The following is a 15,546-nucleotide window of genomic DNA, read 5'->3' as shown; positions in this document are numbered from 1 at the left end:
TCATCTGGAAAGTGTGTGTGGGGGTCTGAGAATATAATCTTTACTCCAAAGATCCTCGCAAATTGCAGTTAAACATTGGGTGTTTTTCACAAGCAAAAGTACATGAGGTCATTTATTAGCCAAATAAGGTCCTGCTCACATTGTTAGGTTTATAATCTATTGTTCCTGGAAGTCATACTGCTTCAGAGATAAGGGAAAGCCTGGTCATTGGAAGACTTTCAGGACTCAAATTCTCAAACAACCAAACAAATTAATGTAATACTGTGCAAGTACAAAGAAAATACCACCACCAACCAAAAAACTGTTTTAGTGGATACTTCTGGGCTTTCTGCCTATTTTATTTTTTTCTTTTACGTGTATTCCTAATATTACTGTATATTTCCAAACCTAAAGGTGGATTTTGTAGATATATAAGGTGTGTACATATATATATATATATATATTTATACATTTTATAGCATATAATTTAGCTTCATTTTCTCAGCGGAAAGTGAGAATGAAGAACACAAGCACAAAGTGATGATATGCTATTCTTCCTTGCTTGTTAGCAAGGAGTGTTTGAAGGTCAGTTGGTTTTATAATCTTGGTGTGTGATAATAAAAGGTTTGTAAATAAAAAAACAATGCCTAGTGTGGTTTATTAAAAAAAATAATGTGTTTACGCTCTAAATGTTTATCAGGCAAAATGGCCAATGAGCTTGTGATGTTTTTTTCTCACTTGAACTGCTGTCATAGCAAAAATTTTGTTTGAAAAAGGTATAATTCCCGGGAGGCAACCTGAAACTGAAACAGACAAAAAGTATGTTCCCTTAAAAGATATCAAATCTTCACTTTTTAAGGTCAGGTCTGCTTTTGCTTTCCGGAGCTCTCACTGTTAATCCTGCTAAATAATCTTGAATTTGAATTGAATGACAATGCCTTGAATTTGCAGTGAAATTATACAGTAACAATGTCACCCATGACTATGCTAAGCTACACATGTCAAGTTTGTCGCTGGAAACAATCTTCCATGATCATTTCCAGAGACATTAGAACAAATAAGCATTGTACACATAGCAATGTTCAGTTTATGGAGAGGGTAGGATAAAGTTGGAGGCACGCTGCTTGATCCTCCCTCAGGAAATTACAACTGTTGTCCATGGTCAATTGTTTAGTGATCCACCACACGGATTGCTAAGCGTTAGTGGTCATTATACACATGCTTCCATACTTTTGAAAAAGACTTAAGTTGAACATGTTTGGGGATCGCTCAGTGAGAGGGTCTGAAAATAACATGTGATGTGTTATTGTGATAAGAGCTGCTGGAACTTCAGTGGGAGCTCTAGTATGCAGTGGATGTACACAGGTTGATTGTACGTAAAGTATGGTGACAAGGAGATATCCCACCCACCCCCCACCCCCCCACCGAAGTTTATTGTATGTTCAAACACATTCAAAATTCTTGCTGATGTCCTTGGGCAAAAGAAAATAACTACAGCACTAACATCCATTTAAATATCAAGTGAAAACATACTATGATTTTTGGGATCCGTCTAGTGCAGGGGTCAGCAACCTTTACTATCAAAAGAGCCATTTTGCCTCCTCTTCCACTAAAGAAAAATAGTCTGGAGCCGCAAAACATAACATGTAAAAACAGACAATGCGTTCTGGTTCTTACAAAACTCGGCAGATTATGACATTAAAACAAGACACTGATGGATTGTTTGTATATGTGTAAATGAGGGAATTTGACTTACAGCTTAACTACAGCCACCCAGGAAAAACAAATTAGGATGGTCTTCCCATTATCCTATGCAATCTCCACCTCATTTTTTTTTTTGTAAAGGGTCTAAAATGCACACTAAAAACTACTTTAAACCCTGGTCCCACAATACCCACTCTCCCAGTCCTCACATCGTCATAGGGGAAGTGAGGGTAGGTACCCGATGCTGCTCCTGCACTGATTTTTTAATAAAGGTGTCAATAATGGTCAGAGACCTGGCATACAAAGCCACTCTATTCAAATGGACATTGTAGCCAGAAGGAGCGAGCCCAAAAAATCACAGGACTTTGGATGAAGAATTAGTAGTAGCAGTTAAAACTATTAGTTTTGTGGGGAAAAAAAACAAGGTGGAGTTTGAGCAGAAGGGGGCAATATTATTTTTTTTATTTTTTTAATTGGCCATAGATGTGCTTCAAACTAAGGAAAGTTGAAGCATGTATATTTGAGGAAGTGTATGCTGAATTGTAAAATGTACGACTTATTTGAGGCTAAAAAAAATATTTTAATAAAAAAAAAACCTGATACACTAGAAGAGACTGCTTAAAATGAACTTGGCATAGGTGAAAAATGGCAGCTGCCACCAATGACCAGTGTCTGAACAATCTGGATGTAATGTTGACCACCTGGTCCAAATACTTTGCGTCACCGTTCCAGCCTACATATTTGCTCCAGCATGGTAACTCAAAGATCTGTCTACAGTGTTCCTGGGAAACAAAATATGAACAGTAACTTGAATTTTTAAAAATGAGATCTAGAGTTGACTGTAGTTACAGATTTTTTTCATGATCCGATTACTTTAAGGCAAAAAGCCAAAACATAAAATTATTCTAGGACCCATTCACACCACTGCAGTGCAGCGAATGTTAATGTGATGGGGTACAGCTTAGAATAGCACACCAATGTATCTTGTTGACTGACAACACATGGCCACAAACATGCATGTATTGTGTGCTGACAAAATGCAATTTTTTTTTCTTTTTTGCATTTTGGTGCAGTAGGCAGTCTGGTTGGGTTTGCTAAAAAGTGTGCATAGTCCTACTGTAATTGTGATGGCAGTATTCAAGTAGACTTTGTTCATTTCATATTTTGCAGCATCACTAGCCATACTCCACTCTGAAACACGCTTGGGTTCTTTAACATTTTCCCTTTGCTACTAAAATTGTTAACTGTTGTGCTGTGTGGGCAAAATAATTCAGGGCTTTCTGAATGATATGTGTATGTATATAAAAAGTATATGACCCAGTAATGATGAGTTTCCTTCATGCTGTTTCCAAGAAAGTACTGAAGCCGGAGACAGCCAGGCAATTTGGCATTTTAGAGGGATATCAGGGTTTTCTTTCACAAGGGGGGTTTCCTTGATGCAAGATGGGGACTTGAGATAACTCGCATATTCTTCAGCAGATATCACAGTACGTAATACAGAAAATAACCCTCATGTAATGGTTCGCTGCCTGAGCTCTTTATACCATAGTAGCAGTAAATGGATCATGTTATCAGTTTCTTGTGATATATAACCAGGTTTCAAGAATATTACAGCAAATTATTTATCAATGGTAAGACTTGTATGTCTCATCCATACTGACCAACATGTCCTTGGAACATCTGCATTGGAATTGTATAAAACCTAAATACAGAACAATATGAAGGACTGATGATTTGTGGAAGAAATGAAGTCATAACAAGTACTGTAAACTACCCACGAGACATAATCCTGAGTGTAATTGGTTTCCTAATGCAGATTTTACAATTTTGGTTGGGCTGAGAGTTTCAGCTGTAGATTTTCAGCCAGTTTATCCAAGAATTCAAAAGTATTCAAGTAGTCAGATCGCTGCACACTAGATGGAAACAATAAATGCAAAGATTAATATTTGATGATTAAAAATGTAAAAATTAAAAAAAAACATGGCTGTGAGGAATACTTACTTAGGTAAACCCTTGATACAAGCAGCAAGGTCTTTAGTCATAAAACCAGCTTCTATGGTCTCTATGCACACTTCCTCCAAAGCAGTAGCAAAGTTTTTCAGTTCAGCGTTGTTGTCGAGCTTAGCTCTATGTTCCAAGCCACGAGTCCAAGCAAAGATGGAAGCTGGTAAGGGTGACAATATATGGAAGACATTGAAACCAAAATACACATTTGCTTCTGCAACTCCAAATAAATCAATTATTGTATTTAATATTCACATTTGCATATATATCACCCAAGTGATATAAAAGACTTAAAATCAAATGTGTTATACCATAATACAGTTTGTCCTATTGTCTGATAAGTTGGGGGATTTCTGATACATTAACACACACCATTACATTAAAACACACCAATAAACCAGGAACTAAATTTGTTGGTGGGTGGTGAGCTGCCATAATCAGAAAGTATGCACGTGCCTAATATGGTACATACATACTTTGTGGTGTTGTCCTGCAGTGATGACAGGTCTGGGGCTTGTCATGGCCGCAGGGATGGGCACCACCACTGCACAGAGACGCAATTCCCTTCGGTGATTGAATGATGTAACATTAGCGGCTTCCTGTGTGTGCAGCAAAACCGCCCAGAGCTCTAAGCTAGACGGCTCACGCACACACATACAGCACACAACAGTATATTAAATGACTTGTATTTCCTGCTTTATAATAATAGTAAAATATGCAACTACCAAAACCCTTTATATTTGGAAATAATAAAGTATCTTATTGAGGGAAGGTAGATGAGATCCAAAAAATAAACATTCTTCCAAAACTACTCTTTAATTTTACAACCCTCTATAAGAGAGCATTCCTCCACCTAGTCCAAATCTTCACAATGGGAAACAAGGCCATCTTAAAACCTGCTACTGACCACCTTCAAACATAAAATCTCATCTTAGCGTTGGTCAAATAATGCAAAAACTTTAAATTCCTTCTTTTCTATTGGTCTTATCAACTGTAATTTTCACATCTGGTAATCCATTGTTAAGAAAATCCCTTTTTTCATGACATTTTTTACAAAAGTTGATAGTAAAGAGTTTTGAAACAATAATTGTACACTATATCAGACTATAGCAATAAGAGTTTAATTGTAATTTTCATCATAAATGAAAAACATAAAAGTATGTATAATGTTTTAAATATATTGTCTGTGCAACCTGTTATTAAAGGTCCCCAGCTTTTGCAAAAGAGCTACTGGCCAATTCTTTGCTTTTGCAAACCAGGATTACTAGACTTGCACCAAATTTTTAAGCAGTTTTTATTAATAAACAGGATTTATATAGCGCCAACATATTACATAGAGCTGTACATTAAACAGGGGTTGCAAATGACCGATACAGACAGTGACACAGGAGGGGGAAAGGACTCTGCCCCGAAGAGCTTACAATCTAGGAGCAGTTAGAACTTTTTATTTTAATCATTGGTGTCAAATATATTTTTTTATGGAACCACAACTTATCTGTAAGATGTCAGAACACACATCTAGGCTATACACAAGTGGTAATGCACAATATATTCATACACTTACCAATAGGATTAGTAGATGTTTCTTGGCCTTTCTGGTGCATCCTATAATGACGGGTGACTGTGCCGTGTGCTGCTTCTGCCTCAACAGTCTTGCCATCAGGACATATTAAAACACTGGTCATCATTCCCAAAGATCCATATCCTAGATAAGGAGAATGCAGAGCTCAGTGAAAACAATCAATTACTAAATCATCTGATAACATTGTTACATTAGGTAATGCATCTGTGGCATTTTAAAGAATGAAATCTCCAGGCAAATGGCTAAAAACACAAGTTGGAATATTAGTGTTCAAAGTCCTTTTATTTCATAATATACAACTTATCTTTGTATGATTTATTACATTTTCCGAGTAACTTGCTATCTCACTTATGTGAAAAGAAACTGATGGATCCTATGCTGGGCCTCAGCTACATTCTATCAATCCTCACTAGCCCTACTTGTGCTAGCTCTGATAGTTCTGGCTTCTCGGAGTGACTGAGCAAAGGCATTAGTATGGGAAGTAAGGAATCATGGCAGGAGCAGGACTGCAGCACTGATGAACAAATGCTGCCTTGATAGTTTATTGCAGGTACTGGTACCAAGCCTGGGATAACTTTTGCAGTCACTGGCATACATTGTGGGGGTTATGTTTGCAGATACTGACACTAGTCCTGGAGGTTATTACTGCCAGCAATAACACCAATCATGGTTATATTTGCCATCACTTACGCCAATATTCAGGGTTATTATTGCTGTAACTGATTACAGTTACTGTAATCAATAGGAACAATGGGGTGTGTGGGGTTATAACTGCAGTCAATAGGAAGAATGGGGTTAATTACTACTTTTTCATCAGTATATCCACTGAACCAATTTTGTCTAAACATTAGACTCTAAAACAGGGGTGCCCAACAGGTGGATCGCGATCTACCGGTAGATTGCAAAGGCAACACGAGTAGATTGCGGAGCCCTGACTTTCAAAATAAAACTCAACCGCGCACAAGAGCTATTAAGCCCAAGTTTTTATTGTTGGTGGATCATTTTGACTTGGTCATTTTAAAAGTAGCTCGCAAGCCAAAAAAAGTGGCCACCCCTGCTCTAAAACAACGAGGACATGATGTCACACTACAAACCATATATCACAAAACAAACACTTTATTAGCCAGTCCCATAGTCCTCCATCAGCATTTTTGCTCTTACTAATCTGCATCTGCATAAGGCATACTGTTATATACTTGTCACCACTGCACACTTTACATTATGTTCTGTATTTCTGCAGTAGTTGCTGATGGATTCCTTTTCTGCTAACCTGCAAACAGCTTGTAAGTTCACCCGGAAAAGCCAGAGAAAACATAGTAACACTGGTGTTGATAATAAAATCAAGTGACAAGCTGTTTTTGTCATATAATTGTAGCAATAAACCAAATGCGCTGAGATATAAAATCTATTAGTAGCCAACTAGAAAGCAAAAGAAACAAAGGAATTGTGAAGCCAAGATACAAACAATAAATGTAAAATTATCTTAAATGGAATAAAGATATTCCCACCTTGAGCAACAGAATCTGACTGCACATCTCCATCATAGTTTTTGCATGCCCAAATGAAGCCACCCTCAGATTTCATTGCTTGTGCCACCATGTCATCAATAAGCCTGTGTTCATACCAGATCTTCTTCTCCTCAAACTGGGATCTGTATTCCCTGCAAAATAAAGCATAATACCAGATTAAAACAAATCTAAAAATGTTGGTAACTGGCAGGAAAAAAAATATTCAAAACCAGAATCGGCACCCCTGTAAATAAAACACACGCATGTCATTATTGCGGTATGTGGTTTTGCCGTCTTTATTTTCTATATGATCAGACAGCTAAAACAATATCCTATCATATACAGGCACAGAAATAAAGTTTGTAACAAATTTTAATCAAGCCAAAAAAAAAATAAAATACCCAAGAATTTGGGGAGCGAAAATACATTAGATGAATGTGCATTGGGTCTTGTGACCTCAACCAACTAATATGAGCATAATTATAAGCAATTCAGTTTGGATAGTAAAATCCATGAGAGAGAGGGCCCCCACCATAGAATCATATTCACCAGTTACATGGCAAGTACCAGCTGGTGATGTTCTCCAGTTAGGTTAGTGCAATCACTAATGCAATCAAGGCTACCACATGCAAAGTTCAGTGAACTCAACACTAGTGCAAGTACCTGTGATTACCCTGAAATCTGAATATTACGCATTGCTGTTTGTCCTTAAATCAAATATATAAAAAACAATGAAAGGTCATAAAAAGACTTCATCTATTGTAGTGTCCAACAAAACTGCTAAATTGCAGATCGGTGGTGAGATCTCAAGCATCATATGATAAATTAGGATAGTCCACATGTTATCTACTCATTACTACTTATAGTGAAATAAAATATTGAAATATCCAATGCAGGTAACAGCTGAGAAACAAAAAAAATGAAACAGTGCATTGTATGAAATACAGGTACATAAAAGAGATTTTAAATCAGGCCAAATAAAAAAACAAAATAACCAAGAATTTGGTGAAAGAAAATTAATTAGAAGAATGTACAGTGAGTGGGTGTTGTGACTTTCATCCAACTATCCCTAATTTTTTAAATTCATAAAAGAAAGACCACCCACAGTAGAATCACATGCACACCGGTCAGTGTTACACAGCAAGTACCAGCTGGTGATGTTCTCCGGTAAGGTTAGTGCAATCACCTAATGCAATCACGGCCACCATATGCAAAGGTCAGCGAACTCTAGCAGAATGACACACATTGCAGTTTGCCCTTAAATCAAATATATAAAACATATGATATATTAGAATAGATCACATTATGTTATCTACACTTATAGTGAAATAAAAGGAGAGGCATCCTTATAATGTATTTATATACCACAAAATATGTTATAGTTTATAAAAATTCCAATGTGGGTAACAGCTCAGAAATAAAAACAGTGCTCCATACTTCTCATAAATTTCCTGGAATATATCCTTGAAGCGTCCATCATATCTCTTAAGGATTGTGTTTTTAGTGCTCATGTACAGAGGCCAAGCTTTAGTCAGTGCCATCTGGAAGGAGCTGTGGGCAAAGTCCCGAATAGAATCATCAGTGTTGTACATTCCAAGAGTAACACCACCACAATCTGAAAAGACCAAACACAAAAATGATAAATCATCAGTGGATATCCCTGTATCAGATAATAACCTAATTTAATAACTTATTAGTGAAACTGTCCCAAAATATTTACATTTTAGTAATATATTTTAAATAGTATATAAACATTGTTCAATATTCAATGTAATTTTGCATTGTGGAGCTTTTAAGTACTAAAAAAAAACATGAAAAGAAAAGTATTTTTATCTTTTTCCAGCTTTAAATTCTTTCTGGGAAGTTGTGTTTTTTGTATTTAAAAGGGGGATAGGTAATGTATAAAACAGATATTGGTACCAGGTCATAATGATGTATTTTAAAGCATTTTTGAATAGACTACAAACTTTTGCAAATCATAAAGTCAATTGTCAATTTTATGAGAAAACCAATAAGGAAGAAATATTAATGGTATATTGAAAAGATAGCCATGGTTTAATTTAAAATAAGTTTTAGGCTCTTGGCAATTGTTCCACCTCCCACCAATATACCATAAACATATTATTCATACTCCATTGATCCATCTACACCTTTGAGGGGCCAAACTATGCCTCTAAAATCAAGTCTTCTTGGACCAACCTCAATATACTGTTGCTGGGTCCAGAAGCAATAGGCCTGATTTATGAAAGCTCTCCAAGGCTGGAGAGTATACACCTTCATCAGTGAAGCTGGGTGATCCAGCAAACCTGGAATGGATCTGTTCCAGGATACCAAACATTTGCTAACAAATAGCAAATTACTTTTAGGAATACCATTCCAAGTTTGCTGGATCACCCAGCTTCACTGATGAAAGTGTATCCTCTCCAGCGTTGGAAAGCGTTAATAAATTAGGCCCAATAAATTAGGCCCAATAAATTATTCAAGTTAACTAACTGTATGGATTGTTTCATTAATATCCTCCATACTATACAGTGTGCATTTCTTTGTACATTGGGGTCTGCGTCTTGCCTCCTAACACACCACAGAATCCAATAACTTCTTCAAGACCAGAAATGATAAGTCATAATTCATTTACGTAAAGAACAGCTCAGCTACGTCTCATTTATACCAACACTTAAATAAGTTCTAGGAGATAACACAAGTGCTCTTTTATTTTGGACAGATTATGTTTCCCTAAAATAAAGAATTCTATGTGGAGAATGAGAGCAGTGCACAACTTGTCCATCCATGTACAAAACTACCTACCTAACGGTCTTCTAAGCTGATGCTTTCCCAGCATAGGCAGGGTATAGAGAAATGTCTATTTATACTCCAAGGAGTAATATTACAGATTTACATCTAAAAATTAACACTTCCTACTAGAAGTAAACTTTAATTTAAAAAAAGTAACAAAATGGTAAAAAATTATGAAGCATGCTCTAATCAAGAAGTTAACCAGAGGTATTCATCATTCAGTACATTGCAAATCTAATTTAGAATTCCAGCTGGTATGCAAGGAATGAAGTAATGAAACAATTAAAGTTTGCAGTTTATAATATACAAATTTATGAGAACTAGATAAGGAAACAGTGAAGATATTACATTAACAAACTGGGGCTGATATGCCACACTCAATTGTCATAATATAACTTACCTTTAAATTCATGGATAACATATTTGATTGGTTCGCCACCATCTTTAGGGGTATATGAAATTTCTACCTTGCCTGGACCAGGAACTACAAAGTCTGTTGCTCTGTACTGCAAATAATACAGAATGTTTTGTTATATATTACAAATGTTTTTTTCTATATCAAATCAGGCACATCCTACGCAGCAAAAGATTGTACAATCAGATTGGATAGCGTTTGGCCAACCTAACACTCCACTCCCCACTTTACCTGTGTAATGTCACTGAAGGGCCCACTTTTTAAAATTTTAAAACATTCATGTATTCAATATAAACACCAACACAATAAAAACATTCTAAACATAAGGATGATATTGTGACAGATAAAAGCTACAAATATAATTGGTGTAGAAAGGAGTGGCAGATAAAATATACAGTTGGATCATAGAACATTAGTATCTTACTTTGACTTTATCACTAGAATAACTATAGGAATCATTAAAATTAGTAACTTCCAAGTATGAATTTTCTTGAAATATAGTTGCCACTTCATTGGTGTAAATGTGTAGAGCCTCACCTGGTCACCATAAGCGTGACGTCCAATGATGATAGGCTTGACCCATCCAGAGACAAGTCTTGGAATGTTCTTACAAATAATGGCCTCTCTGAATACAGTTCCTCCTAGAATGTTTCTGATAGTTCCATTTGGGGACTTCCACATTTGCTTTAACTTGAACTCTTCTACTCTTTTCTCATCAGGAGTAATGGTGGCACATTTAATCCCAACGTTGTATTTTTGGATGGCTTCAGCAGCTTCAATTGTAACCTTATCATCAGTCAAGTCACGATTTTCCATTCCAAGATCATAGCTGTAGGGATACAATGTGAAATATCAATACCAAATTTTTTAATAAAATGCTATGAAGCAATGACAATGTTTCTTTGCCTGTGGTGAGGTGGTCTAGTGTATGGGATTCCATCTCACAATAGAGGGATCCTAGGGCATAATTATGGCCAGTTCTCCTGTCTAGGAACAATGCAAGTCTCATGATGGTAAAGCAACCTATGATTATTCAAAGTGACCTAAATGTGACATAAGAATAGTTTTCAGTCTGAGCCTGCTACTAACTGTACATAGTAGGTTTCCTCTAAGGTATATTATCCAGAACTTGTCTGGCTTGTTCTTGATATGATGTTTGCAGCAAAACAGTCAACCTCCACAACCTGCATCCATGATGTGGGCTTTTAATCTCCTGGTGCCCAATTACACTTCGATTTGATCTAATCATACAAGGCTCACCTACATTCATAAATGTGTTATAAGAATATGCTACTCTCCCAGGCAAACAAACAAATGAACGATTTCATAATAGCAATTAGAGTGCGGGATCTATTAAGAAGTATTCCATAACCAGGCGAACTTGAAATCCTAGATGTGTGACCTTTTCTCCAAATTCAGGATTGTTAAAGATTTGCAGCCGTGCTTCTTGTGCAATGCATCTAGCAGAAAAACTAAATTCCTTAATCTGTTCAAAGTCTCTGCCTGATAACCAGAGTTGTTTCGTGAACCAGAGCAAAGGTAAAGAAAGGTAGTTCCTAGCTAAACAGTGCAAGTCAGAGCTGAGTGATCGGAAAGTAGTGCTAAAATCAATGATGTGCTATGTTGGCATTGTTCTTTAATTATCAGTAATATTCTGACTGTGCTGTATAAAGGTTGATATTCTTCTATGTAGATTAAAGCACAGGCACATCACCGACTCTACAAATAACACATACTTTGCCCATACCCACTGTCATATAACTTTCTATAAAAGATTACATTTTACATGACTTTGGATTTAAAGTCAATTCAGGTGTTAGGTCATTCTACCTCTTATTTGACGATTGGAGAATTACTATAGTTTTTACATGGACATACAATATAGAGTTTGATACAAAGTAAAATTATAATGTTTTTTTTCTGTCATTATAATATTTTTATATAATACATTAGTCTAATGATTTTATGTTACTTGCTGCATCTATGTTCGTCCTGCACATGGTTGGATGTTTTAAAGCCTAGAAAAAATAAACCCGTTCCCACCGCTCCCTCCCACCACTCCCTCAAACTTTTACTGATTCCTTCCTGTTTTACTTTTATGTACATCTGTCATCCAGGCCCCTCACCTGCACCACCGAGACTCCTCTTTTGGGTCTCCAGAGGACCCAACCAGTGAACAGCTGATAGGAAAGGTCCATGTTGAGCTGCCGGTGATGTGGATACCTGAAGAAAGACCTGGCCTCCTGTACATGGTTGTATAGAAAAGACTTGGGACATTTGGACATTTTTTTATGAATAAAGATTAGGTATGGGAGTAGCAGGTTGTTAGGATGAGAAAACACAGCCAATGGACTGATAATACCAAGTGTCCATGTTGTGCAGGCATTAATGTGGATACTCAAAGAAAGACCTGACCTCCTCTATACAAAATACGACACAGGACTAGAATGGGAAATACCTGCAAATTAAGATGAATAAACAAAGCCCTTTTTTTATTCTATAAAACAAGATTAGATGCAGAGGGGCAGAAGCTGATTTTTTGAGAATTCCGAATAGGTGTTCTTTTTATTTGTTCATACTATTATACCATACTACCCACATTTCATATAGTGTTCTAAGTGATGGATTTAGGCTACATACACATGTGCAATAATTGCCATTGGAAAGGATCTTTACCAACGACAAACAACTGCACAATACATGAACGAGCGCTGTACATACAGCACCATTCTGCTCTATGGAGAGGGGGAAACCAATGGAGCAGCACCCCACTGTGTTCTCTCCCCTTCACTTCCATTACGATCCAACAGGCGATGAGCAATGTACACATAAAAGATTCCCGCCCGATATCAGCTCTGAGCCGATTATCAGGTGAGAACCATTGCACGTGGGTACGTGGCCTTAGTGTAGCACCATATATCATTGTATGGTGTAAGTACAAGTTTCCTGTTACCAAGCTGGTTAGGCATTGTACAATGTGCATGATCTGGAACAAGTATATGCAAGTAACAGTGTATACCCTTAGCAAGTGACCCAGCTGGGCGTGGAAAAAAAGTTCATCAGTGAAGTTATAGGTCAAAGTTTAACTTAAAAACACAAGTAAATATGTAGGTACAGCTACAATGTAATGATTGCTGTAATGAAAGACCTACAAATCAATATGCTCTTCCTAAACATACCATGTACATTTGTAATAACAAATTATAGGAATAGAATAGGAATAAATTCTGGATTATTGCAGAATCACAGTCTGTGGCCAGAATTAAAATTACCTGTGCAGATCCAATTCCACATAGGGTAAAATGAGCTTCTCTTTAATCAGTTCCCAGATAACTCGAGTCATCTCATCTCCCTGCATCTCCACCACGGAGCCACCTTGGATTTTCTTCGACATGCTAGTAAAACAGAGAGAACATAACTACTTGATTTTCACAAATAAAATGTTCCAACTAAGAATATAAGAATCATATATCCACGATAAATAGTATAAACCAGTGATCATTGGTGAACCGCAGACTTTATGTGGTATGCATATATTGGGACTGTTGGAGTGTTGATCAGCTTTATAATAGTTTGGAAAGGACAAATAACTTTATTATGGAAAAGTAATGATTCATTCTGAAACATGTCAACTTTTTGAGCAACCCAACTGGTTTCTTCATTGACAAGTGCTGACACAATCATTGGATAAAGCTCACAGTGTGGGCAGTAAAAGTGTCTCTAGAGGTAAACTAGATTCTCAAAACCTCACCTGTGTTGCTTACAGAATATGAGAGGCGTTCCTTAGGCACATTTTTTGATTTGTAAGTAATGTTTGACTCTGCAATCACTTTAGGTACTTAAAGTGGTCACCATGATCATCCACCATCATTGTGTTTTCAGTGCCCTACTGCAAGAACTACATTGACTACAATGTCCACAGAGATGCACAACTCCACCATTTTGTTTAACTTTTCTGATGGCCATATGTTGGCTTTAGCAATCTTTGGAGACAACATGTTGCTGCTACAATTCAATATGGATTAAAATAAAAAAAGAGAGCATGGATAACCGCTATTTAGGCGTGTATACATGTTTGGGTCCCTCTGTACTTGTGGTTGAATTGTGAACCTGTGTGCACACCAATACACAAGAATGTGATGATGCAGTCTTACAGTATGATAACACTAATGCTCAGATAAGTTGTGCACACAAGATAAGTTGCACACAGTTTTCAGGGAACAGTCATACAAGTGTGATGGTCATGGGCCCACACTTCTGGCTAATAATGCACTTTTTAGAACCTTTAGTGTACATTGGGCTATGGAAAGAAAAGATTTCTTCTAGCACTTGGATGATTTCTTAATGTTGGCTGGGAATTTCTGTCTGATTTTCTTTAGTTTGCTAGTGCAGGGGAGTGAGCCACAAAACCAGTTTTTTGTTTTCTACATCAACGCTGGGAGATTGGCCAAACAATTTCAATCTGACTGGATGATGTTTCATGTGACTTGTGACTATGCATATGATATCCAGCATGCTTATCAGTTGTTCAAATAAATCCTAATAATTTGCATCAGGGAATTACTAGTCTCCTTCTACAATTATTTATAATAGTGGAACATGCTTTATGTTAAAGTCAAGAATAATGGATACAATTTTAGTTTGTATTAACACTTTAACCTTTTAATGAACATGCAGGAAAACAGTAATGTCCATAACGTATTGATATCAATCTTTTACAACAGAGGTCCCCAACCCCCGGGCCGTGGTGAGCCATGGCGGGGTCAGGAGAAGGACTGTGGACCACGTGTCCGGTATGCATGGCAGGCTCAGGGCAGGTTGTGTCTCTGGACTCAGGCTCAGAACTGCGATGGGAGAGTGGCCGGGTTCTGGCATCATGACGTCGCTATGGGGAAAGTTTCTTCCCCTTTGAGGGACACACGGCTCCCCGTGCATTCGCAGTCTGGAGCCGGTACATTTAGTGGTCCTCAAGTTCTAAAAGGTTGGGGACCCTGTTAGTTGTTATTTTTTCAGTAATAAATGGAAGGAAAGTAATGCAGCACTCTGGCTTCAAGAAACCAGGGACATACAAGATTTCCTTGCTACTGCAAGTGGGCTTTGGTGATCACTCATTAACCTGCCACATAGTACTATATTATATGCACTGACTAGTACAGGCAGGTCAGGGGTCTTTTTAAAATTTCCTCTCAGTTTTAGTATTGTTAACATTGGTAACCAGAACAGAGAGTAAATCTTCCCAATGAGAGACACAAATAAAACCTAACTAGAACCTTTAGAGTTCACTAAGCTTTTTCCAGTGTTGGAACCCTACTGTCATTTTTCTGGAGAAGATTTATGTGGCTTTGCAGCTATTTAGAGAGAGCCTAGTTTTGATATTGTGATACAGACAATATGGGGTGACCCGTTTAAAGTCTCAATAAAAAGGCACAAATCACAGAGATTATACCCAGAACCTTCTTACCCACAACCATTGCATATTCATAAGAACTGACTATAAACTGTCCAATTGGTAGATTGTCCTATACTCTCTGCAGGAAACAGGTTATGGGCTCCATGTACTC

The 15,546-nt window shown here is 37.1% G+C and overlaps 1 protein-coding gene across 1 annotated transcript in view; it reads right to left on the bottom strand.

Moving 5' to 3' along the window:
• Positions 1 to 2,135: 2,135 nt before the first annotated feature.
• The window catches only part of IDH1 (isocitrate dehydrogenase (NADP(+)) 1), a 15,973-nt gene continuing 2,562 nt past the window's right edge, over positions 2,136 to 15,546 (bottom strand). The window contains exons 2-9 of the mRNA XM_072418653.1: positions 13,258 to 13,380; positions 10,523 to 10,814; positions 9,971 to 10,076; positions 8,215 to 8,392; positions 6,778 to 6,929; positions 5,252 to 5,392; positions 3,685 to 3,847; positions 2,136 to 3,596 (exon numbers count right to left, since the gene is read on the bottom strand). Coding sequence (XP_072274754.1) covers positions 3,503 to 3,596; positions 3,685 to 3,847; positions 5,252 to 5,392; positions 6,778 to 6,929; positions 8,215 to 8,392; positions 9,971 to 10,076; positions 10,523 to 10,814; positions 13,258 to 13,379 — 1,248 coding nt within the window. The 5' untranslated portion in view covers position 13,380 and the 3' untranslated portion in view covers positions 2,136 to 3,502. The remainder of the gene's footprint in view (positions 3,597 to 3,684; positions 3,848 to 5,251; positions 5,393 to 6,777; positions 6,930 to 8,214; positions 8,393 to 9,970; positions 10,077 to 10,522; positions 10,815 to 13,257; positions 13,381 to 15,546) is intronic.

This window comes from Pyxicephalus adspersus, chromosome 7 (assembly GCF_032062135.1).
Source record: "Pyxicephalus adspersus chromosome 7, UCB_Pads_2.0, whole genome shotgun sequence".
In the NCBI taxonomy this organism is placed as follows: domain Eukaryota; kingdom Metazoa; phylum Chordata; class Amphibia; order Anura; family Pyxicephalidae; genus Pyxicephalus; species Pyxicephalus adspersus.
Note: the sequence above shows the minus strand (reverse complement) of the source record. Positions and strands in the feature narration are given on the sequence as shown.